General features: G+C 37.9%; 1 protein-coding gene across 5 annotated transcripts in view; it reads right to left on the bottom strand.

Annotated features, from left to right (window-relative positions):
- Nucleotides 1-14,042: 14,042 nt before the first annotated feature.
- The window catches only part of LOC132667552 (amine sulfotransferase-like), a 35,702-nt gene continuing 26,005 nt past the window's right edge, over nucleotides 14,043-23,739 (bottom strand). For all 5 annotated transcript variants that reach the window (XM_060616479.2, XM_060616481.2, XM_060616478.2 and 2 more), the window contains 2 exons: nucleotides 23,053-23,236; nucleotides 14,043-14,675 (listed from right to left, as the gene is read on the bottom strand). In XM_060616479.2, the coding sequence (XP_060472462.1) occupies nucleotides 14,554-14,675; nucleotides 23,053-23,236 (306 nt within the window). In that variant the 3' untranslated portion in view covers nucleotides 14,043-14,553. The remainder of the gene's footprint in view (nucleotides 14,676-23,052; nucleotides 23,237-23,739) is intronic.

Below are 23,739 nucleotides of genomic sequence, written 5' to 3'. Positions count from 1 at the left end.
ACATTTATGCCTATTCTTAGCCCCAAGTTCTTCAAACAATTATAAATAATGCCCCTTTAAAATTGAATCATAATAGCATATATTATTCTTTCCCCCATAGGAACTAGACGGCACACTCAAATTGAATAATGTTTAATGAAGAGACTTTCATGCTGATGTGAGCTGCCATCAGGGTAATCTCAAGGGTGCCCCACAGCTAAGTGGGACAATAGGAAATATCTGTAAACAGAACCCAGACAGCTGTGTGTAGAGGGCTTCCTGACAGGGCCTAGGGCCACAGCAGGCTGAGATATTCTCAGAAGGGAGCCAAGAATAAACACTACATCCGTCAAACCTTCATTCAAAGACCATTGATAGAATCAAACCAGAAGCCAGAAGGCAAGGCCGCCCATTGATATAGTTGATATAATGCCTAGCTCCAAGTAAATAACAGAGTAGAGAATGGGAGAAAATCAATTTGAAGCACCAAATGGAAACAATCCAGCCATCTCATGGGATTGTTGAGCAGATACACTTAGAAAATTATCTAGTTCTGCACATGTGAAGCACTTAATAAACTTTAGACCTTGTTAGATATCATTACTAGATAACATTAGATATTACTTCCATTGTTCTTTCCCCCATATTTCTGATGTAACAGTTATACAATGGACCCAAACTCTTAAAAGAGTTAAAAATTTATTTTTATTTAAAAAGATTTTAACATTTATTTATTTTTGACAGAGTGAGACAGAGCACAAGCAGGGGAGGGGCAAAGAGAGAGGGAGGGACACAGAATCCAAAGCAGCCTCCAGGCTTTGAGCTGTCAGCACAGAGCCTGACTTGGGGCTCGATCCAGTGAGATCATGACCTGGGCCAAAGTTGGATGCTTAACTGACTGAGGCACCCAGGCACCCCCAAAATTTATTTATATTTCAAAATTAAAACATAAAAATTATGTTTAAAATTATTATATTTTTAAGCATAGGCACTATAAGGAAGTGTTAAGCATGTAATTTGGAATCTGCTATCTTAAATTCACTTCTCATCTTAACCAGCAATATATAATATACAAAGGATACTAAGAATATCACCATATTATATGGTAGATATTGAAAAATTAAATGAGAAAACACAACTGAACATTTGGAACAGTGTCTAGAATTTGGTAAGGTGGCATTAAATGTTGGCTATTTTATTTTATTTTATTTTATTAAATGTGGGAAAGATGTTATTTCAAATTTATTTATTTATTTTGAGAGAGAAAGAGAGAGCATAAGCAGGGGAGGGACAGAGAGAGAGGGAGAATCCCAAGCAGGCTCTGCACTGTTAGCATAGAGCACAACATGGGGCTTGAACTCACGAAACTGTGAGAGCATGACCTGAGCCGAAATCAAGAGTCAGACAGTTAACTGATTGAGCCACCCAGGTGCCCCAAATGTTAGCTATTTTAAAACATTCAATATTCTTTTGTGTTTCACTATTTTTAGTTTCCACATGTACCAGTTTCTTTTTCCAACTGTGTCCATTAACAGGCTAAATAAATTATAAACAAAATACATGGAAGTGCTGACTCCCAGTACCTCAGAATGTGACTATATTTGGAAATAGGGCCTTTCAAGAGCTAATTAAATCAAAATGAGGTTATTCCAGTGGGCCCTAACTTCATATGACTGGTGTCTGTACAAGAAGAAGAGATTAGGACAGAGAAGCACACAGAGAGAAGGGCATGTGAAGACAAATACGAGAAGATGGCCATCCATAAGTCCAAAGAGAGAGACCTCGCAAGAAACCAAGACTGCCAACACCTTGATCTTAGACTTCTAACCTCCAGAATTGTGAGAAAATAAATTTCTATTGCTTAAGCCACCAAGTCTGTGGTACTTTGTCATGACAGCCTTAGCAAACTAATGCAATAAGTATGTAGGTGGAAGTCATGGATTATTTATTTGGGTTTCAGGCTCCTTGTGTTCATAATCACTGGAATGGTGGGCTTAACAGGATTAATGCAAAAGTACTTGCTGATTTTTTACTCTCTCCTTTGTTAAATCTGTTGGATATAGCATATCACCACCTCTTTTTCTGAACATTCCAGCAATACTTCTGTTAATCCATTTTTTCTATCTCATATACTGGACCACTTGACATGTCACCATCCCTCCCTCATTCAGGTAACAGAAGACTTGGTATCTATCTCTTTGAGGTCTTGGACTCTCAAAATTTGGCCAGTCCACAAATTAACTGTAGATGAACCCTGATTTGTTCACATCTCATAAGATGTTGTACAGTGAGATGAAGAGCAGGCCAGGGGAAGAACCTAATGGTGTCTTCATCATTTGAAATTGGGCTCAGAAGGAAATGAGGAACATGTTATTGGAAACAACCTAAGTGTCCATCAGCAGATGAATGGATCTAGAAAATGTGGTATATGTATATTTGCTATGAAATATTATTCAGCCATATAAAAGAAGGAAATCCTATCTTTTTCAGAAACATGGATGAAACTAAAAAGCATTATGCTAAGTGAAATAAGCTAGGCAATGAAAGACAAATACTGTATGGTATCACAAATATGTGGAATGTAAAAAAAAGAAAAGTGTAACTCATAGAGACAAAGAGAAGAATAGGGGTTGCCAGAGGCTGAGGGGTGGGAGAAATGAGTCACTGGTCAAAGGGAACAAATTTTCAGTTATAAGATGAATAAGTTCTGAGGATCTAATATGCATCATGGGTTACTGTAGTTAATAACACTGTATTCCATACTTACAGAAATGCATAGCACCCGGGTAGCCAAAAGGGTTTCAAAAATAACAACAAAATGGGAATATTTACGCTTCTTTATTTCAAGATTTAACATAAAGGTACAGTAATGAAGACAGTATATAGTACTGGTATAAAGGTAGACATATAGGTAAATGGAATAGAATTGAGACTCCAGAAACAAACTTTTTGTTTTGTTTTGTTTTGTTTTTAATTTTGTTTTTAATTTTTTTAAATTTACATACAAATTAGCATATAGTGAAACAATGATTTCAGGAGTAGATTCCTTAATGCCCCTTATCCATTGAGCCCATCCCCCCTCCCACAACCCCTCCAGCAACCCTCAGTTTGTTCTCCCTATGTATGAGTCTCTTCTGTTTTGTTCCCCTTCCTGTTTTTATATTATTTTTGTTCCCCTTCCCTTATTTTAATCTGTTTTGTCTCTTAAAGTCCTCATATAAATGAAGTCATATGATTTTTGTCTTTCTCTAATTTCACTTAGCATAATATCCTCCCGTTCCATCCATGTAGTTGCAAATGGCAAGATTTCATTCTTTTTGATTGCCAAGTAATACTCCATTGTATAGATATACCACATCTTCTTTATCCATTCATCCATCGATAGACATTTGGGCTCTTTGCATACTTTGGCTATTGTTGATAGTGCTGCTATAAACATGGGGATGCATGTGTCCCTTCAAAACAGCACACCTGTATCCCATAGATAAATGCCTAATAGTGCAATTTCTGGGTCATAGGGTAGTTCTATTTTTAGTTTTTTGAGGAACCTCCATACTGTTTTCCAGACCAGCTTGCATTGCCACCAACAATGCAAAAGAGATCCTCTTTCTCCGCATCCTCGCCAACATCTGTTGTTGCCTGAGTTGTTAATGTTAGCCATTCTGACAGGTGCAAGGTGGTATCTCATTGTGGTTTAGATTTGTATTTCCCTGATGATGAGTGATGTTGAGCATTTTTTCATGTGTCAGTTGGCCATCTGGATGTCTTCCTTGGAGAAGTGTCTGTTCATGTCTTTCACCCATTTCTTCACTGGATTATTTGTTTTTTGGGTGTTGAGTTTGATAACTTCTTTATAGATTTTGGATACTAACCCTTTATCTGATATGTCATTTGCAAATATCTTCTCCCATTTTGTCAGTTGCCTTTTAGTTTTGCTGATTGTTTCCTTCTCTGTGCAGAAGCTTTTTATTTTGATGAGGTCCCAGTAGTTCATTTTTGCTTTTGTTTCCCTTGCCTCCGGAGATGTGTTGAGTAAGAAGTTGCTGTGGGCAAGATCAAAGAGGTTTTTGCCTGCTTTCTCCTCGAGGATTTTGATGGCTTCCTGTCTTACCTCTTCCTGAGGTCTTTCATCCATTTTGAGTTTATTTTTGTGTCTGGTGTAAGAAAGTGGTCCAGGTTCATTCTTCTGCATGTCACTGTCCAGTTTTCCCAGCACCACTTGCTGGAGAGACTGTCTTTATTCCATTGGATATTCTTTCCTGCTTTGTCAAACGTTAGTTGGCCATATGTTTGTGGGTCCATTTCAGGGTTCTCTATTCTGTTCCATTGATCTGAGTGTCTGTTCTTGTGCCTGTACCATAGTGTCTTAATGATTAAAGCTTTGTAGTATAGCTTGAAGTCTGGAATTGTGATGCTTCCTGCTTTGGTTTTGTTTTTCAAGATTGCTTTGGCTATTCAGGTTCCATACAAAAAGTCTTTGGCTTTTCTGGTTCCATACAAATTTTAGGATTATTTGTTCTAGCTCTGTGAAGAATGCTGGTATTACTTTGATAGGGGTTGCATTGAATATGTAGATTGCTTTGGGTATCGACATTTTAGCAATATTTGTTTTTCCTATCCAGGAGCATGGCATCTTTTTCCATTTTTTTTGTTTTCTTCAATTTCTTTCATAAGCTTTCTATAGTTTTCAGTGTATAGATTTTTCACCTCTTTGGTTAGATTTATTCCTAGGTATTTTATGGTTTTTTGTGTACCTGTAAATGGGATCGATTCCTTGATTCCTCTTTCTGTTGCTTCATTGTTGGTGTATAGGAATGCCACCGATTTCTGTGCATTGATTTTATATCCTGCGACTTTGCTGAATTCATGAATCAGTCCTAGCAGTTTTTTGGTGGAATCTTTTGCGTTTTCCATATATTTTTATATTTTCCATTTATATATTTTTTATATATATATAAATATATATTTTTTATATTTATTTTTATTTATATTTATAAAAATAATTATATATAATATATATAATTATAATATATAAATATGTATATTTATATATTATTTTATATATATATAAATATATATATATTTCCATTTATATATTCCATTTTATATTTTCCATATAGAGTATCATGTCATCTGCGAAGAGTGAAAATTTGACATCCTCCTGGCCGATTTGGATGCCTTTTATTTCTTTGTGTTGTCTGATTGCAGAGGCTAAGACTTCCAATACTATATTTGAATAACAGTGGCAAGAGTGCACATCCCTGTCTTGTTCCTGACCTTAGGGGGAAAGCTCTCAGTTTTTCCCCACTGAGGATGATATTAGCATTGGGTCATTCATATATGGCTTTTATGATCTCAAGGTATGATCCTTCTATCCCTAGTTCCTTGAGGGTTTTTATGAAGAAAGCATGCTGTATTTTGTCAAATGATTTCTCTGCAACTATTGAGAGGATCATATGGTTCTTGTCTTTTCTTTTATTGATGTGATGAATCACGTTAAATGTTTTGCAGATATTGAACCAGCCCTGCATCCCAGGTAGAAATCTCACTTGGTCATGGTGAATATTTTTTTTAATGTATTGTTGGATCCTGTTGGCTAATATCTTGTTGAGGATTTTTGCATCCATGCTCATCAGGGAAATTGGTCTATAGTTCTTTTTAGTGGGGTCTCTGTCTGGTTTTGGAATCAAGGTAATGCTGGCTTCACAGAAAGAGTTTGGAAGTTTTCCTTCCATTTCTATTTTTTGGAACAGCTTCAAGAGAATAGGTGCTAATTCTTCCTTAAATGTTTGGTAGAATTCCCCTGGAAAGCCATCTGGCCCTGGACTCTTGTTTTTTGGCAGATTTTTGATTACTAATTTGATTTCCTTACTGGTTATGGGTCTATTCGAATTTTCTATTTCTTCCTGTTTCAGTTTTGGTAGTGTATATGTTTCTAGGAATTTGTCTATTTCTTCCAGATTACCCATTTTATTGGCATATAATTGCTCATAATATTCTCTTATTATTGTTTTTATTTCTGTTGTGTTGGTTGTGATATCTCCCCTTTCATTCTTCATTTTATTTATTTGGGTCCCTTCCTTTTTCTTCTTGATCAGACTAGCTAGAAGTTTATCAATTTTGTTAATTTTTTCAAAGAATCAGCTCCTGGTTTCATTGATCTGTTTTACTGTTTGTTTTTTTATTTCAATAGCATTGATTTCTGTGTGTAATCTTTATTATTTACTGTCTTCTGCTGGTTTGGGGTTTTATTTGCTATTCTTTTTCCAGCTCCTTAAGGCATAAGGTTAGGTTGTGTCTCTGAGATCTTTCTTCCTTCTTTAGGAAGGCCTGGATTGCTATATACCTTCCTCTTATGACCGCCTTTGCTGTGTCCCAGAGGTTTTGGGTTGTGGTGTTATCATTTTCATTGACTTCCATATACTTTTTAATTTCCCCTTTAACTGCTTGGTTAGCCCATACATTCCTTAGTAGGATGTTCTTCAGTCTCCAAGTAGTTGTTACCTTTCCAATTTTTTTCTTGTGGTGGATTTCGAGTTTCATAGCATTGTGGTCTGAAAATATGCATGGTATGATCTCTATCTTTTTTAACTTACTTAGGGCTGATTTGTGTCCCAGTATATGGTCTATTCTGGAGAACGTTCCATGTGCACTGAAGAAGAATGTATATTCTGCTGCTTTAGGATGAAATGTTGTGAATATATCTGTTAAGTCTATCTGGTCCAGTGTGTCATTCAAAGCCATTGTTTCCTTGTTGATTTTTTGATTAGATGATCTGTCCATTGCTGTGAGTGGGATGTTGAAGTCTCCTACTATTATAGTATTACTATTGATGAGTTTCTTTAAGTTTGTGATTAATTGATTTATATATAAATATATAATATTTATACTATTTATAAATATTTATAATTGTTAGGTCTTCTTGGTCTATAGACCCCTTAATTATGATGTAATGACCTTTTGCATCTCTTGATATAGTCTTTATTTTAAAGTCTAAATTGTCTGATGTAAGTATGGCTACTCCGGCTTTCTTTTGTTGACCATTAGCATGATAGATTCTTCTCCATCTCCTTATTTTCAATCTGAAGGTGTCTTTAGGTCTAAAGTGGGTCTCTTGTAAACAGCATATAGATAGATCTTGTTTTCTTATCCATTCTGTTACCCTATGTCTTTTGATTGGAGCATTGAGTTCATTGACGTTTAGAGTGAGTACTGAAAGATATGAATTTATGGCCATTATGATGCTTGTGGAGTTGGAGTTTCTGGTGGTGTTCTCTGGTCCTTTCTAATCTTTTGTTGCTTTTGGTATATATATATATGTGTGTATATATATATATATATATACACACATATATATGTATGTATATATATGTGTGTATATATATGTGTGTATATATATACATATATACACACATATATATACACACATATATATATGAATCTATTTCATATAAAGATGAAAATATATACATACATACATATACATATATGTATGTATATGTATGTATATACATACATATATGTATATACATACATATTCTCCCCTCAGAAAGTTCCCCTTAAAATTTCTTGCAGGGCTGGTTTAGTGGTCACAAACTCCTTTAATTTTTGTTTTTCTGGGAAACTTTTTATCTCTCCTTCTATTTTGAATGACAGCCTTGTTGGATAAAGAATTCTTGTCTGCATATTTTTCTGATTCAGCACACTGAATATATCCCACCACTCCTTTCTGGCCTGCCAAGTTTTCTGTGGATAGGTGTGGTGCAAACCTGATCTGTCTTCCTTTGTAGGTTAGGGACTTTTTTTTCTCTTGCTGATTTCATGATTCTCTCCTTGCCTGAGTATTTTGTGAATTTGACTATGATATGCCTCGTTTGATGATCGGTTTTTGTTGAATCTAATGGGCGTCCTCTGTGCTTCCTGGATTTTGGTATCTGTGTCTTTCCCCAGGTTAGGGAAGTTTTCCGCTATGATTTGCTCACATAACCCTTCTACCTCTATTTCTCTCTATTCCTCTTCTGGAACCCCTATGATTCTGATGCTGTTCCTTTTTAATGAGTCACTGATTTCTCTAATTCTTAAATAGTGCTCTTTTGCCTTAATCTCCCTCTTTTTTCTACTTTATTATTCTCAATAAGTTAGTCCTCTATGTCGCTGACTCTCTGTTCTGCCTCATCCATCCTTGACGCCACTGCATCCATCTGTGATTGCAGCTCACTTACAGCATTTTTAATTTCATTCTGGCTATTTTTTACTTCTTTTATCTCTGCAGAAAGGGATTCTAATCTATTTTCAACTCCAGCTAGTATTCTTATTATCATGATCCTAAATTCTGGTTCAGACATCTTGCTTGTATCTGTGTTGGTTAAATCCCTGGCTGTCATTTCTTCGTGCTCTTTCTTTTGGGGTGAATTCCTTCGTTTTGTCATTTTGAAGGGAGAAAAGGAATTAATGAGGTAGAAAAATTGAAATTAAAACAATTAAAATTAAAAAAAATTAAAATTAAAAATTAAAAACACACACACAAATATAATAGATGATGATAGATCCTAGGTGTGTTTTGGTCTGGGTGTTGAAAGTGGTTTGACAGATTAAAGGAAAAAAAACAGGGGGGAAGGAAATCGTTTGAGAATTTGAAAAAATGAATACACTGAGGTAGACTAAAATGAGATGATTGGGGTAAAATAGAATTTGAAAAAATATACACAAAAGTAAAGAATATAGTAGAAAAAATTAAAGAAAAATATTTTTAATAAAAATTAAAAATAAATGTGATTTTTAAAAATTTTCTGTACTTAAAAAAGAAGAGAAATGAAAAAGAGAAAAAAGATAAAAAGAAAAAAGAAAGAAAAAAGAAATCGTTTGAAAATTTGGAAAAGTGAATAGACTGTAGTAGACTAAAATAAAATGATGGAGTAAGATAGAATTTGAAGAAATTTACATAAAAGCAAAAAAATATAGTAATAAAAATTAAATAAAAATATTTTTAAAAGAGATTGAAGGTAAAAAATGAAGTTTTTCTCTTTCTGCATTCAAGAAAAAGAAAAGAAATGAAAAAGAGACAAAAAGAAAAAGAAAGCAAAAAAGGAAATTGTTTGAAAATTTGAAAAGGTGAGTACACTGAAGTAGACTAAAATAAAGTGATGGAAGTAAAGTAGAATTTGAAAAAATTTACACAAAAGTAAAAAATATGGTAATAAAAATTAAAGAGATATTTTTAATAAAAATTGAAAATAAAAATGAATTTTTTTCCTTTTCTGTATTCAAGAAAAAGAATTGTAAAAGAGAAAAAGGAAAAAGAAAAAGAAAAAAATTGGATAGATGAACCTGCTAACAGATTGAAGTAGGACTAAAACTGCTTCGTTTTCCCCTAGAAGTCAGTCTATGTAGCTCTTCATAATCCATAAATTAAGTTGGCAGTGAGGCTTGTGTTCTTGAAGAGCAGTTAGCCCAGTTGGGTGGGGCTCAGTGTAACAGCTCCGCTCTCCACTAGATGGCGCTGCTAGCCTCCTGGGGTGGATTGTTGCAGTGTTCATAGGTGTGTATGCACAGGCGTGGGAGTGGTTAAAAATGGCGCCACCCAGCCACCCAGTCTGTTCTGGATCAGCAATCGCGCACCGGTCCTGTCTTCAGCAAATGTCCACTCCCTGCTTTTTCACTCTCCGTGACCAGGCTCCAGGCAGTACCTCTCTCCCAAGTTTTGTCTCAGATGCGGCTGTTTTCCCGGCCCCTTACTTCTGAAGGGCTGCGGCTTTGACCCGTTCCGCCCCTCTGCGGGAGGGTCTCACTGAGCAATGGCCGAATGAGCAATGGCTGAATATCGGAATATCGGCTGCACCCAGGAACGCTTGCTTGACCCTGCTGCTGCCGGTGCCCCGAGACTGAGGCCACGTGCCAGCCCATCCCAGAAAATGTTTGCGAGACAGTGTAGCAGCAGCGTCTCAAGGATTATGGAAAATCACAAAACACATCTGGCACCAGGCTTCACCCTCAACAATCTTGCCCCAGCACCAGCGAATGTGGCCGCCTCTGAAGTCTGCTGGGACCAGGTGGCTTCAACAGTCTCTACCAAATGTCCTTCCAGCAGTGGAACCGCTTTTCCCCGTGTGGCCCGAGGACCTCCCAGACCCCATTCTGTTCCTGGGGATTCGCCCTTCCCACCAGAGCACCGCCAGGTATCGAGCTGCAGGGTTGCAGCCTTTGCGCTCCCCTTGTTTACAGTCTTAATGGAATTTAAACCCTCTCCTTTCTTCCTTCTCCCTTTTTAGTTTAGTCCCTGTGGCTATTTCCAATTTTCCACTTTCTCTCCAGCTGCTTTTGGGGAAGCGTGCTTTTCTTGTATTCTCCCTACCCCACCCCCATCTCTGTTCTCTCTCCGCCCGCAAAAGCACCTCCCTTCCCGAGGCTTCTCACTCCCCAAGTTCAGCTCTCCGTGCCGCGAACCTGCTGAATTCTGTGGTTCAGGTTGTGCAGATTGTTGTGTTAATCCTCCAATCAGTTTTCTAGGTCTGTAGGATGGTTTAGTGTTGGTCTGGCTGTATTTCATGGATGGGAGAAAAAAAAGCTTCCATGCTGTTCCACGATCTTGGCTCCTCCCCCTCCAGAAACAAACTTTTTAAAAATGTTTGTTTATTTGTTTGTTTATGAGAGAGAGAGAGAGAGGGAGAGAGAGAGAGGAGAGTGAGAGCACAAACAAGGGAAGGGCAGAAGAGGAGGGAGACAGAGAATACCAAGCAGGCTCTGTGCTGTGATGTGGGGCTTGAACTCACAAACCATGAAATCATGACCTGAGGCAAAATGAAGATTTGCATGCTTAACCAATTGAGCCATCAGACATCCCTCCAGAAACAAACTTTTTATTTATGGTCAATTTATTTTCCACTAAGGTGCCAAGGTAAGTCAGTGAGAAAAAGGATGGTCTTTTCAATAAATTATCTGGGATATTTAGATATCTACATCAAAAAGATGAATTTCAACCTTTTCCACAAACACAGGAATTACTTCAGAATAGATTGAAGACTCTAATTCAAGAGTTCACATGAGAAAACTAGTAAAAGAAATGTTGGAAATAATTTCCTTGACCTTGTTAGGAAGGCAAGAATTTCTGACGACAGAAAAGGCAAAGTCATAAAATGAAAAAATTGATAATTTGGACTTCATCAAATTTCAAAACTTTACCACTTCAAAAGACATCATTTTAAAATCGAAAGTTAAGGTACAGACTAAGAAAATACTTGTGAATTACCAATAAGAGTATCCAGACTATGTAAAGAACTCTTACACTTGATAGTAAGGAGATAAGCAACACTTTTTTAAAAATGGAAAAAATGGGGCCCCCTGGGTGGCTCAGTGTGCTAAGTGTCCAACTTGATTTTGGCTCAGGTCATAATCTCACAGTTGGTCATGACATTGAGCGCCACCTCAGGCTTCATCCTGGGCATGGAGCCTGCTTAAGATTCTCTTTGTCCCTCACTCTCTGTCCCTTCCCTGCTCAAGCTCTCCAAAACAAACAAACAAATAAATAAAATGGGCAAAATGTTGAATAGATATTTTGGCAAGATATACTTGCCAAGTGACTAATGAGCATATGAGAAGATGATCAACAGCATTTTGTTATTACGGAAATGAAAAGTAAAACAACAATGATATACTACTTCATACCCCCTAGAATAGCTATAATAAAAAAGCCAGATAACAACAAGCATTAGCAAGAGTATAGAGAAATAGGGATCCTCACAAATGGTGGAGATGTAAAGGTAGTCTCCTTGAAAAGCAGTTTGGCATTTCCACCTCTAGGAATCGACCCAAAAGAAATACAAACATATGTCTTCTCAAAGACTTGTACATAAATGTTCATAGCAGTATTATTCATTACAGCCCAAAATGGAAACAAGTGGGCTGCCCTTCAGAATTGTTTTAACTTGAGGGACACCTGGATGGCTCAGTTGGTTAAGCTTCCGACTTCGGCTCAGGTCATGATTTCACCGTTCGTGAGTTTGAGCCCCATGTCAGGTTCTGTGCTGACAGCTCAGAGCCTGGAGCCTGCTCAGATTCTGTGTCTCCCTCTCTCTCTCTGCCCCTCTCCCACTCGTACTCTGTCTCTCTCTCTTAAAAATGAATAAAATCAAAAATTTTTAAACTTGAAAAAAAAAAGAATTGTTTTAACTTGAAGCAATTTTGCTTGCTACAGATGTAAATGCAGGCAACATTTGTGCAGCTGTTACTGAAGGGGGTCCATCCAAATTGTTTAAAAAGTTCTTTTAGAAAACATTATCCAAAAAGTACAGCTGTCTAGAACATCTGAAAACGTTCCAGATCCATACTATCTAGACAGTCTGAGTTCCATAAGAATCAACCTATTAAAGATACCACCAATTTGGAGTGTAATTCATTTTATTTTACTGATTATGTCACATTTAGACATGTTTGAACTGGTATGGTCCAACCAATAACCTGTTGATTAATATCTTCAGCATGTGGAAGTAGCTCACAGTATAGTAATTTCCAGGTCTCTAATTGTCTGCTTGGGGCAATAATATGGCTTCATTCTGCTTGTCCCCTGAGCACCTTCATTTATGCAAAGAAGCCCCCCCTTACCTTTTCTTTCCAAGTGGCTTGCCCAACAAACATGACTTGAACAAAAGCCTATAAACTTCACAGCATACCTTTTTGGCAGTATTCTGTCTGTTACCTTGACACAGGTCCTAGAGCAGCAAACAAGCTGATGTTATACCCATGCACATATTTATATGAACTTGTACTCCTTGTGTCATTTATGAAAAACTTTTCCCATCACTTTAGAACTCATTGGTCTCCCTGAAGTCACTTCCTACTAGAAGTGTGACTCATTTGGATATATCATTATAAAATGCCTACCTTTGCTGCCTAATATTCTCTGAAAGACAAACACGGTAAGCTACTTGAAGTAGTTTACCTACTTCCTGTCTACACCTCCATAACACAAATAATGTGCTAGCACATAGATATTGAAAGTCCACGATCTCTTTTCTCCTGGAATGCATCCTTTTGCTTCTCGGTACATATATCTTTGGAGTCTGTGACAGTACAATCAAGAACTCATCCTTGTCATTCATAAGAGATATTATTGATTACTGTTGCTGGTTTCCCCTTAACTAGGAAATGTTCATGTAACCTTTTAATTGGATTTGCCTTACATCAGCATTTATACACTTTTTTCTTAAGGCATGATTGGTGGCACAAAATTATGAAGTAATGCAGACTCTGGAAGCATTATTAAAAGCTCCAGATGGCAAATACCTAATGTTTTGGGGAATGGAGGCCAAGAAACTCTGAAAAGCATTATGGAACTCCTAAGGACTATGATAAGGTGATTAAGACACCTACATCTGGTGCAAAATTTAAAGAGGTGCCCTGGGGCAGCTGGGTGGCTCAGTCCACTGAAAATCTGACTCTTGATTTTGGCTCAGGTCATGATTCCAGATTTGTGAGATTGAGCTCTGCGTCAGGCTCCCTGCTGAGCATGGAGCCTGCTTAAGATTCTCTCTCTCTCTCTGTCTCTCTCTCTCCCCCTCTCTCTCCCTCCCTCTCCCTCTCTTGCCCCACCCCCACCCCTCTCCCCTACTCTTGCTCTCTCTTTCTCTAAAAAGAAAAAAGAAAAAAAAATCCTCCTCCCAATAGCTACAAATACCATCTATACCTGATTAGGATAAACTTTATAAGAAATGAGCAAGGCTTATTTAAGGGCCATGTACCTTCACTAAGTGACCAGAAAAAAACCCACAAATAAATGGTGAGTGTATAAAATCTCTGAATGGGAAGACTCAATTAGTGTCGATGTCAGTTTTCAAATGATTTTTTTAAGAGTAAAGCAATACTTAACAAAATTCTAACAAAACTCATCATGACAGTTTATGTTAGAAATTATGGCATGGTTATGAAAAAGAAAAGTATATCAACAGAACATACCTCATTTTATGTAAATCAACTCATGGGCAGAAAATTCTTTAGAACAAGATAATGTCTATTTTAATCAGTAGGAAAATGATGGCTATTCATTAAATGATTTGTGTCTTACAACACAAGATAAATGTTCAGATTAAATAAAAATAGGATTTATGAATACATGAAAATACTTGTGACAGGAACACTCTGTTAGAAACAAAACATAGAAACCATAAAATGAAATGTTGACTCATCTGATCACCTAAAAATTAAATTCTAAAATATGAAGAAAAACCATAAACAATTTTTTTATAAGTGACAAGGCTTCTATTTTATGATTTCAAATCAATCATACATTAAGACCTCCTTTGTTGCTCAAGAGCTTTGGAATTGCTGAATGTAGAATAAAATCAACTCCATAATTATACACCAAAACAAAGAGAGGAATCCTCTCCTGATCACAAACTGAGGAATTCAGCAAATGGAAAACAGGCCACAGATGGCAAACGATGTAAAGACAACATATTAATATTTATTAATCATTGAGAGTTTTCAGTAATAAGCCCATGACAGTCAAAGATGAAAATGTAAAATTCAATATGTTTCCTTCTGAAGGTGATTTCTGAAAATAGTTGTGCATCACCTAGAATTCTATTCCTCATTCATATCCCAGATGAACTTCAGGGGAAAATCTTTCATATTCTTTTGGAAAATCTTGTCAAACCTTTCATTCTGCTCAACAGTCATGTAATTTTTCCAGTCTCCAATGGTACCTGGAGGAAAAGCAAACAAATTGTTTCAACGAAAACTCTGGGATGAGGGGGCATGATGCCCTAGTGTTGGGAGAAACACCATTGTTTACCCTTCCATTTTCCTCCCCGCTAAGGCCCCATTTACTCCTGCACATGAGCATGCCCTTCCTCTCCCACCTGATGGCAAGAGGGCACACAAACTGATCACAGTAAATATGATGTGATTTAAGAAAACTAGCCCAACTCCTTAGCTGTCAGCTGCAGCTACTTTACTATTTTGTTCCAGGCTAGCATGGGCTATTAGAGTTCACAGGAGTCCTTTAAAAGTTTCAAAAGTCAGATGGCCCTGGGCAAATATTTACTGATAAGGACATGGTTGCTCAGAGAATTTTTAAAATATAGCCCAAGTTCTTACAGTTTTGAATGGCTCACCTGCAACTCTTCCATCTGTACCCACAGAAGGTTTATTACAGTTTTACATTAAACTTATAGACACAGGAGGAGTCAAGATGGCAGAGAAGTAGGGGGACCCTAAGTTCCCTCCTCCCTCAAACATGGCAGTATTGAGGCCAGAAGACTGGGAATCCCAGGAATCCAGGCTACAGAGTGACAGAAGCATCTCCAGAGGCCCACAGGGACAACTTGGGAGGCCATAGGTGTGTGATTGCAAATTGGGAGAGAGAAAATGGGGGGGGGGGCGTAGGCACAGAGGGAGGGATCCCCTTCAGTGGAGAGACAAAAGGAAGAGAAAGAGAAACTGTGGAAGTGTAGGAATGAATTTGGACAAGAGAAAAACCACAGACCGGGGGGCCCCTGGGTGGCTCAGTCGGTTAAGCATCCGACTTCAGCTCAGGTCATGATCTCACGGTCCGTGAGTTCGAGCCCCGCGTCGGTCTCTGTGCTGACAGCTCAGAGCCTGGAGCCTGCTTCGGATTTTGTGTCTCCCTCTCTCTCTGCCCTTCCTCCACTCACACTCTGTCTCTCTCTCCTTCAAAAATAAACATTAAAAAAATATTTAAAAAACCCCAAAACCACAGACCGGGGAATGGAAAAAAAGGAAAAAGAAGCAATTTCTACCTCATTCTAGGGTTGCGGAGCTTTGTCTGGACTGGAGCCTGCTGTCCTGCTCATGCACCTGAGGAGAAGTGGAGCCAGCCCCAGCTCTCGAGCTGACAGGTGCAGTCGGAGAGAGCTATCCTCTCCCTATGGTGCTGTGGGAAGAAGTCATATAGCCTCCAAGGACAAAAGAGCCTGCAGGTGCCTGCCGGTCAGAGACCCTTTGTCAGTTGGCTGGTGGAGTGACCCTACCCTGGGACCGGGACGCAGGAAGTGAGATCCTTTAAGACACGGGGGTTTGAATCCCAGTCTAGCACCTGGGAGGCACAGGAGACTGTGGAGCAGGGCAAACCAGTGGCTTGTGCCCATGTGGCACTGTGAGGAGTCAGAAGCCCTTTGTTGGCTGGCTTGACGGAGTGGCACTTCCCCGGAACCAGGCTGTGCAGAGAAGGATCCTTTAAGACATTGAACGAACTGGCCCACTTGCACCGGCAGGGCACTGTGAGGATAGCCTGAAAAGAGTGGTTTGGGACTCCCAGTCTGGCGGGGAGAAGCTGGGGTGTCCCATTTATCTCCCCATCACCAACAAGGTGGGGCTTCGGGAAACGGACAAGGAGACCACAGTGGAGGCAGGTCCTGCCTATAGGAAACCATGCCCCTCTACACCTGGTAACTATGTATCTACTGGAGCAAGATTGACACTGGATGGAATCATATCCCCCCTCCTCCAGACCAGCACAGCCACCAGCCCCAAGGCACTGGCAGATATAGGTCCAGCGTTTTTGCATTTTCTGAATTGGTTCTTGGTCAATTCTTATTTTATGTGTGTGTGTGTGTGTGTGTGTATAATTTTTTTTCTTATTCCTTTTCTTTCTCTTATTCCTTCCCTTGTCTATTCTGGTTATTCTGGTTGTTGGTTTGTTTAATCAGAAATTCTTTTTAAAAATTTTTAACATTTATTTATTGTTGAGAGACAGAGAGAGACAGAGCACAAGCAGGGGAGGGGCAAAGAGGGAGGGAGACACAGAATCTGAGGCAGGCTCCAGGCTCTGAGCTGTCGGCACAGAGTTCGACATGGGGCTCAAAACCAAAAACCCCGAGATCATGACCAGAGCCATTGTAGGATGCTTAACTGACTGAGCCACCCAGATGCCTCATGCAGACATTTTTAATCTATTCTTTTTATACATCTTCTGTATCTCCTTCTTCATTATTTTCCTCTCTCTCTGTCTCTCTCTCTGGGTTAGGCTGTATAGTTTCTCTGATTCTCTGCCCAGTCAATTTTTTTTCCTTTCCTTTTTCCCCACCCCTGTTATTTCTCTCTTTGTATGGGATAAGGTTTCTTCCACCACCTCCACTGTTTTTAAAATTTTTTCCAGAGTTACTTCAATGAACAAATCAAAGCATACCTGGTGGAGGGTCCAAAACATCACTACAAGTAGGGAGATAAAGCAACCAAAGTGACAACAGAGAGCAAGAAACATACTCCAAAAAACACCTCCTGAAGGGCCAGGCCCTGGACAGTGTATGACCCCTTTTTAATATAAAAGTGCTCACAAGTGCAGGACATACTATTAAAACACATATGGGACAGAAAACTAGCCAAAATGACAAAACAGAAGAATTCTCCTCAAAGAAATTCCAGGAAGAAATGACACTAGAGAATTGCTAAACAGATGCAAACAATATACCTGAGCAAGAATTTAGAATAATAGTCATAAGATTATTGCTGGACTTGTAAAAAGCATAAAAGACAGCAGAGAATCTATTGCTGCAGAGATCAAAGAACTAAGGAATAGTCATGATGAATTAAGAAATGCTGTAAATGAAGTGCAAAATAAATTAGATGCAGTGAAATCAAGGAGGGAGGAAGTAGAGGGGAGATTAAGTGAAATAGAAGATAAAATTGTGGGAAACAATGAAGCTGTGGAAAGAGAGATAAGAAAATACTAGCCCACAAGGGAGAATTAGAGAACTAAGGGATTCAATGAAACATAAAATAATATCCATATCATAAGAGTTCTGAAAGAGGAAAAGAGAGAGAAAGGGGCAGAAGGTTTACTTGAACAAATTATAGCTGTGAACTTCCCTCATTTGGGTAAGGAGGCAGACATCCAAATTCAGGAAGCACAGAACTCCCTTCAGATTTAACAAGAATTGGTTTTCTGCAAGGCATATCATAGTGAAACTGGCAAAATACAAAGATAAAGAGAGAATTCTGAAAGCAGCTAGGGACAAATGGGCCTTCATCTACAAGGGTAGAAACATAAGGATAGTAGCAGACCTAACCACTGAAACTTGGCAGGCTAGAAGGGAGTGGCAGGAAATATTCAATGTGCTTAATACAAAAAGTATGCAGTCAAGAATTTTTATGCGATAAAGCCTTTCCCATACAAACAAAAACTGAAGGAGCTCATGAACTAAACCAGCCCTGCAAGAAATCCTAAGGGGGACTCTGTGAGTGAAATGCTGTGAAGACTACAAAGGACCAGAGACATCACCACAAGCATGAAACCTACAGACAACACAATGACACTAAATCCGTATCTTTCAATAATAAGTCTGAATGAAAATGGACTAAATGCTCCACTCAGAAGACATAAGGTATCAGAATGGACAAAAAACCCAAGATCCATCTGTATGTCACCTACAAGAGACTCATTTTAGAACTGAGGACACTTTCAGATTGAAAGTGAGGGGTTAGAGAACCATCTATCATGCTACTGGAAGTCCAGAGAAAGATGGAGTAGCCATACTTATATCAGACAAACTAGATTTTAAACTAAAGGTTGTAACGTGAGTTGAAGAAGGACATTATATCATAATTATGGGTCTATCCATCAAGAAGAGCTAACAATTGTAAATGTTTATGCCCCCAACTTGATACACCCAAATACATAAATTAATTAATACCAAACAAAAGCAATCTTATTGGTAAGAATATGGTAATTGCAGAGGACTTTAACACTCCACTTACAACAATAGACAGATCATCTAGGCAGAAAATCAATAAAGATACAATTGCCTTGAATGACACACTGGACTGGATGGACTTGACAGATATATTCAGAACTTTTCATCCAAAAGCAGCAATATACACATTCTTTTCGAGTGCGCATGGAATGTTCTTCAAGGTAGATCACATACTGGGTCACAAAAGAGCTCTCAATAAATATATAAGAAATGAGATCATACCATGCATATTTTCAGATCCCAATGCTATTAAACTTGAAATCAACCACAAAAAAAAATTTAGAAAGCTTCCAAATGCATGGAGGTTAAAGAACATCCTACTAAAGAATGAATGGATCAACCAGGCAATTAGAGAAGAAATTAAAAAATATATGGAAGCAAATTAAAATGAAAACATGACAGTCCAAACCCTTTGGGATGCAGCAAAGGCAGTCCTAAGGGGAAAATACATTGCAACCCAGGCCTATCTCAAGAAGCAAGAAAGGTCCTAAATACATAACCTAATTGCACACTTAAAGGAACTAGAAGCAGAAGAGCAAAGAAACCCCAAAACCAGCATAAGAAGAGAAATAATAAAGATTAGAGCAGAAATAAAAAGTATAGAATCCAAAAAATGAATAGAACAGATCAATGAATCTAAGAGCTGTTTGTTTTTGAAAAAATGAACAAAATTGATAACCACCTAGCCAGACTTCTAATTAGAAAAGAGAGAGAACCCAAATAGATAAAATCATTAATGAAAGAAGAGAGATCACAACCAACACCATAGAAATAAAACAATTAGAGAATACTTTGAAAAATTATATGCCAAAAAACTGGACAACCTGGAAGAAATGGACAATTTTCTAGACACCCACACACTACCAATACTCAAATGGGAAGATATAGAAAATTTGAACAGACCCTTAACTAGCAAAGTTAGTTAATTTTCTGAGATCAGGAACATGACAGGGCTATCCACTCTCACCACTGTTGTTTAACATAGTGTTGGAAGTCCTAGCCTCAGCAATCAGAACAAAATGAAATAAAAGGCATCAAAATTGGCAAAGAAGAAGTCAAACTTTCACTTTTTACAGACGATATGATACTGTACATGGAAAACATGAAAGACTCCACCAAAAAGTTGCTAGAACTGATACATGAATTCAGCAAAGTCGCAGGATACAAAATCAATGTATATTAATTGGTTGCGTTTTTATACACCAATAAACAAGTAACAGAAAGAGAAATCAAGAAATTGATCCCATTTACAACTGCACTGAGAACCATAAAATATCTAGGAGTAAACCTAACCAAAGATGTAAAAGAGCTGTATGATGAAATCTATAGAAAACTTATGAAAGAAATTGAAGAAGACACAAAGAAATGGAAAAACATTCCTTGCTTATGGATTAGAAGAACAAATATTGTTAAAATGACAACACTACCCAAAACAATCTACACATTCAATGCAATCCCAATCAAAATTGCACTGGCATTTTTCTGAAATCTAGAACAAACAATCCTGAAATTTATATGGACCCACAAAAGACCCAGAATAGCCAAAGGAATGTTGAAAAAGAAAACCAAAGTGAGAAGCATCAAAACCCCTGACTCTACAACAAAGCTGTAATCAACAGGACAGTATGGTACTGGCACAAAAACAGACACATAGATCAATGGAATAGAATAGAGAACCCAGAATTGGACCAACAAATGTATGGCCAACTAATGTTTAACAAAGCAGGAAAGTGTATCCAATGGAAAAAAGATAGTCTCTTTAGCAAATGGTGCTGGGAGAACTGGACAGCAACATGCCAAAGAATGAACTGGACCACTTTCTTACACCATACACAAAAATAAACTCCAAATGGATGAAAGACCTGAATGTGAGACAGGAAAACCATCAAAACCCTGGAGGAGAAAACAGGCAACAACGTCTTTGACCTCACCTGCAGCTATTTCTTGTTTGACACGTCTCCAAAGGCAAGAGAAATAAAAGCAAAAATGAACGATTGGGACCTCATCAAGATAAAAAGCTTCTGCACTGCAAAGGAAACAATCAACAAAACAAAACTAAAAGGCATCTGACGGAATGGAAGAAGATATTTGCAAATGACATATCTGATAAAGGGTTAGTATCCAAAGTCTATAAAGAACTTAGCAAACTCAAAACCTGAAAAACAAATAATCCAGTGAAGAAATGGGCAGAAGACATGAATAGACACTTTTCCAGTGTCTATTCAAAAAATACGTCCAGATGGCCAACAGACACATGAAAAGATGCTCCATGTCACTCATCATCAGGGAAATACAAATCAAACCACATTGAGATACCACCTCACACCAGTCAGAGTGGCTAAAATTAACAATTCAGGAAACAACATATATTGGTGAGGATGTGGAGAAACAGGAACCCACTTGCACTGTTGGTGGGAATGCAAACTTGTGCAGTCGCTCTGGAAAACAGTGTGGAGTTTCCTCAAAGAATTAAAAATAGAACTACCCTATGACCCAGCAATAGCACTACTAGGTATTTATCCAAGGGATATAAGTATGCTGTTTGAAAGGGTCAATGTTTATAGCAGTGCCTTCAACAATAGCCAAATTATGGAAAGAGCCGAAATGTCCATCAACTGATGAATGGATAAAGAAGATGTGGTTTATATATACAATGGAATACTACTTGGCAATGAGAAAGAATGAAATCTGGTCATTTGTAACAACGTGGATGGAACTGGAGGGCATTATGCTAAGTGACATAAGTCAGTCAGAGAAAGACATATCATATGTTTTCACTTATATGTGGAACTTGAGAGAAACTTAACAGAAGACCGTGGGGGAAGGCAATGGGAAAAAATAACTTCAAACACAGAGGGAGGCAAACCCATAAGAGACTCTTAAATACAGAGACAAAGGTAAGGGTTTATGGGTGGGCGGGGGGGCGCAGGGGAGAGGGGAAAATAAGTGATGGGCATCTCACCTGTTGGAATGAACACTGGGTGTTGTATGTAAGCGAAGAATCACGGGAATCTATCACCGAAACAAAAAGTACACTGTATACAATGTATGTTAGCTGACTTGATAATAAATTATATTTAAAAAAGTTATAGACACAGAGATGTGATGACAAATGTGGTGATAGAAGGAAAGGCAAGACAGGAAACACTGATTGTAAAAGCACTCTGAAATAAACAAATGACTGAAACAAACTGAAATACTAACAAAACTGAAAACACAAAGGAAACCATGTAGGAGTGGTAAAGTTAGTGCAAATGATGTTCCTTTAGATAAAATGTAAGAGAAAAGTACATGTCTATGTAGAAGAAACATATGGGAATGTGCTCTACTTCCACAAGGAAAATTGGCTCCTCCTCCTTGTCTTCTTAGCTATTTGAGTCTCTCATTTTCAGGTAAGTTAAAGATGTATAAACACAGAAAATTTTATTTTTTCAAGGGAAAACAAACTTCAAGTGCAATGATTATGGCAGTTGAGAAGGGATGTGGTCTACTACAAGACAGGGTGTTCTGAGCATAACAGGAAGGGAATGTCTCCACTTTAGGTTGGCTCTGAGTTACCAGTGCTTCACATTTTTTAATTGAGCAGGTAAAGATATATGAAGAGTTCAGGTGACAGAAATACTGAGAGAAATCAAAGCCAATATTTATTACTACTTGAAAAAGAGGCATGGAACCCTATGATTAAGTGCAAAATTTATGTCTATAGTTCTGTATTACAGATGTTCCATGTACTAAGATAGAAGATCATAAATATAACTTAGAATGATTATACAAGTAACAAAAATATTAAAACATGGTGAAATTTATCAGTTACAGGAAGGAGTCATTCACTTAAAAACTCACTCATCAGAGGTATGAGATATTATAATAAATGAGAGAAACTTACACATTTTTATGAGGTTTACTAGAGGACACATGATAGTCCTGTGCAATAACAAAAGATCAGTGAATGCATGTTGTTAATTCAGCCCTGGGGAGACTCAGGGATAAATCACAGAAATGGAAGGGCAGTCATTGTTGGCCAACAGCCCAGCATTGCCTCATCATCATGTGCTGATCCCATGCTAATGGAAGGAAACAATCTAACAGTAAATGAACAACCATTTTGTGGCAGACATTGTACTGGCATTGGTAGATTTCCAGGGGCCATGGAGAAGGCCTTTTGATTTTAGGCTATTCATCAGATACATTCACTTACATTATATAGTCTCTTGAAGAGCAACAAGAAGAAATCATGGAAAATCATTTGTCTAGTGACGGGAACTGGGCCATAAGGGTCCATGTTAGAAAAGTGAGCCAGGAAGCTTAGAAGCTACACTTGGTTCATTTGTGACACAGTACAATACAGACATTCACTGTTCAACCTCACCTTTGCGAAGGAAATGACCTTTTTCTTGTATCCCAAATTGGTCCTTTAGTATATTGTCATAATTTGCCCGTGGGTCTAACTTCATGTTCTCAAACATGGCCTGGCTCACCACAGTATCCATGTCCTCATCACTTAATTCCTTCCCCAGAAATTTGCAGATTTTTAATATAGAACCTCTGAGATCCTGAAACAAATCACAGTATGATAAATTATGCATGTTATCACAAAGAAGACTTATACAAGTGTCATAGATAAATATCATTATGGGAGTGAACATCGTAGGTGCTTAGGTTGCTTAGAAAGTGGAGCTGTTCCTTGAGATGTGACTTGCTTATTCCTTCTTGATAAATTAATCCATCACTTGTCCACTGTTTGAGAGCACATTTGGGTTCATTTTGAGAACACTTGTATTTTGTTTTATCTGTGTTACCAGCAAGTATTTGGGGAGTAGCTACTAAATGACAGACACTGCCCTGTGAGATGGTGCGAGTGAACAGAGACACAACTGGGGATGAATCCTAGGAATTCAGTACAAGGACCTTTGGGAAAGGCTAATTGTGTAACAGAACTCAGAATATTTCAACAAAGACAAGAAATTTGTTCTGGGAATTAAAGTAAAAATGGGAATTTTCTAGGTAGACAAACTAAAGATATGGAGTCTAGAGAAATGAAAGAATATCTGCAACA

This window comes from Panthera onca, chromosome B2 (genome assembly GCF_046562875.1).
Source record: "Panthera onca isolate mPanOnc1 chromosome B2, mPanOnc1 haplotype 2, whole genome shotgun sequence".
Classification (NCBI taxonomy): domain Eukaryota; kingdom Metazoa; phylum Chordata; class Mammalia; order Carnivora; family Felidae; genus Panthera; species Panthera onca.
Note: the sequence above shows the minus strand (reverse complement) of the source record. Positions and strands in the feature narration are given on the sequence as shown.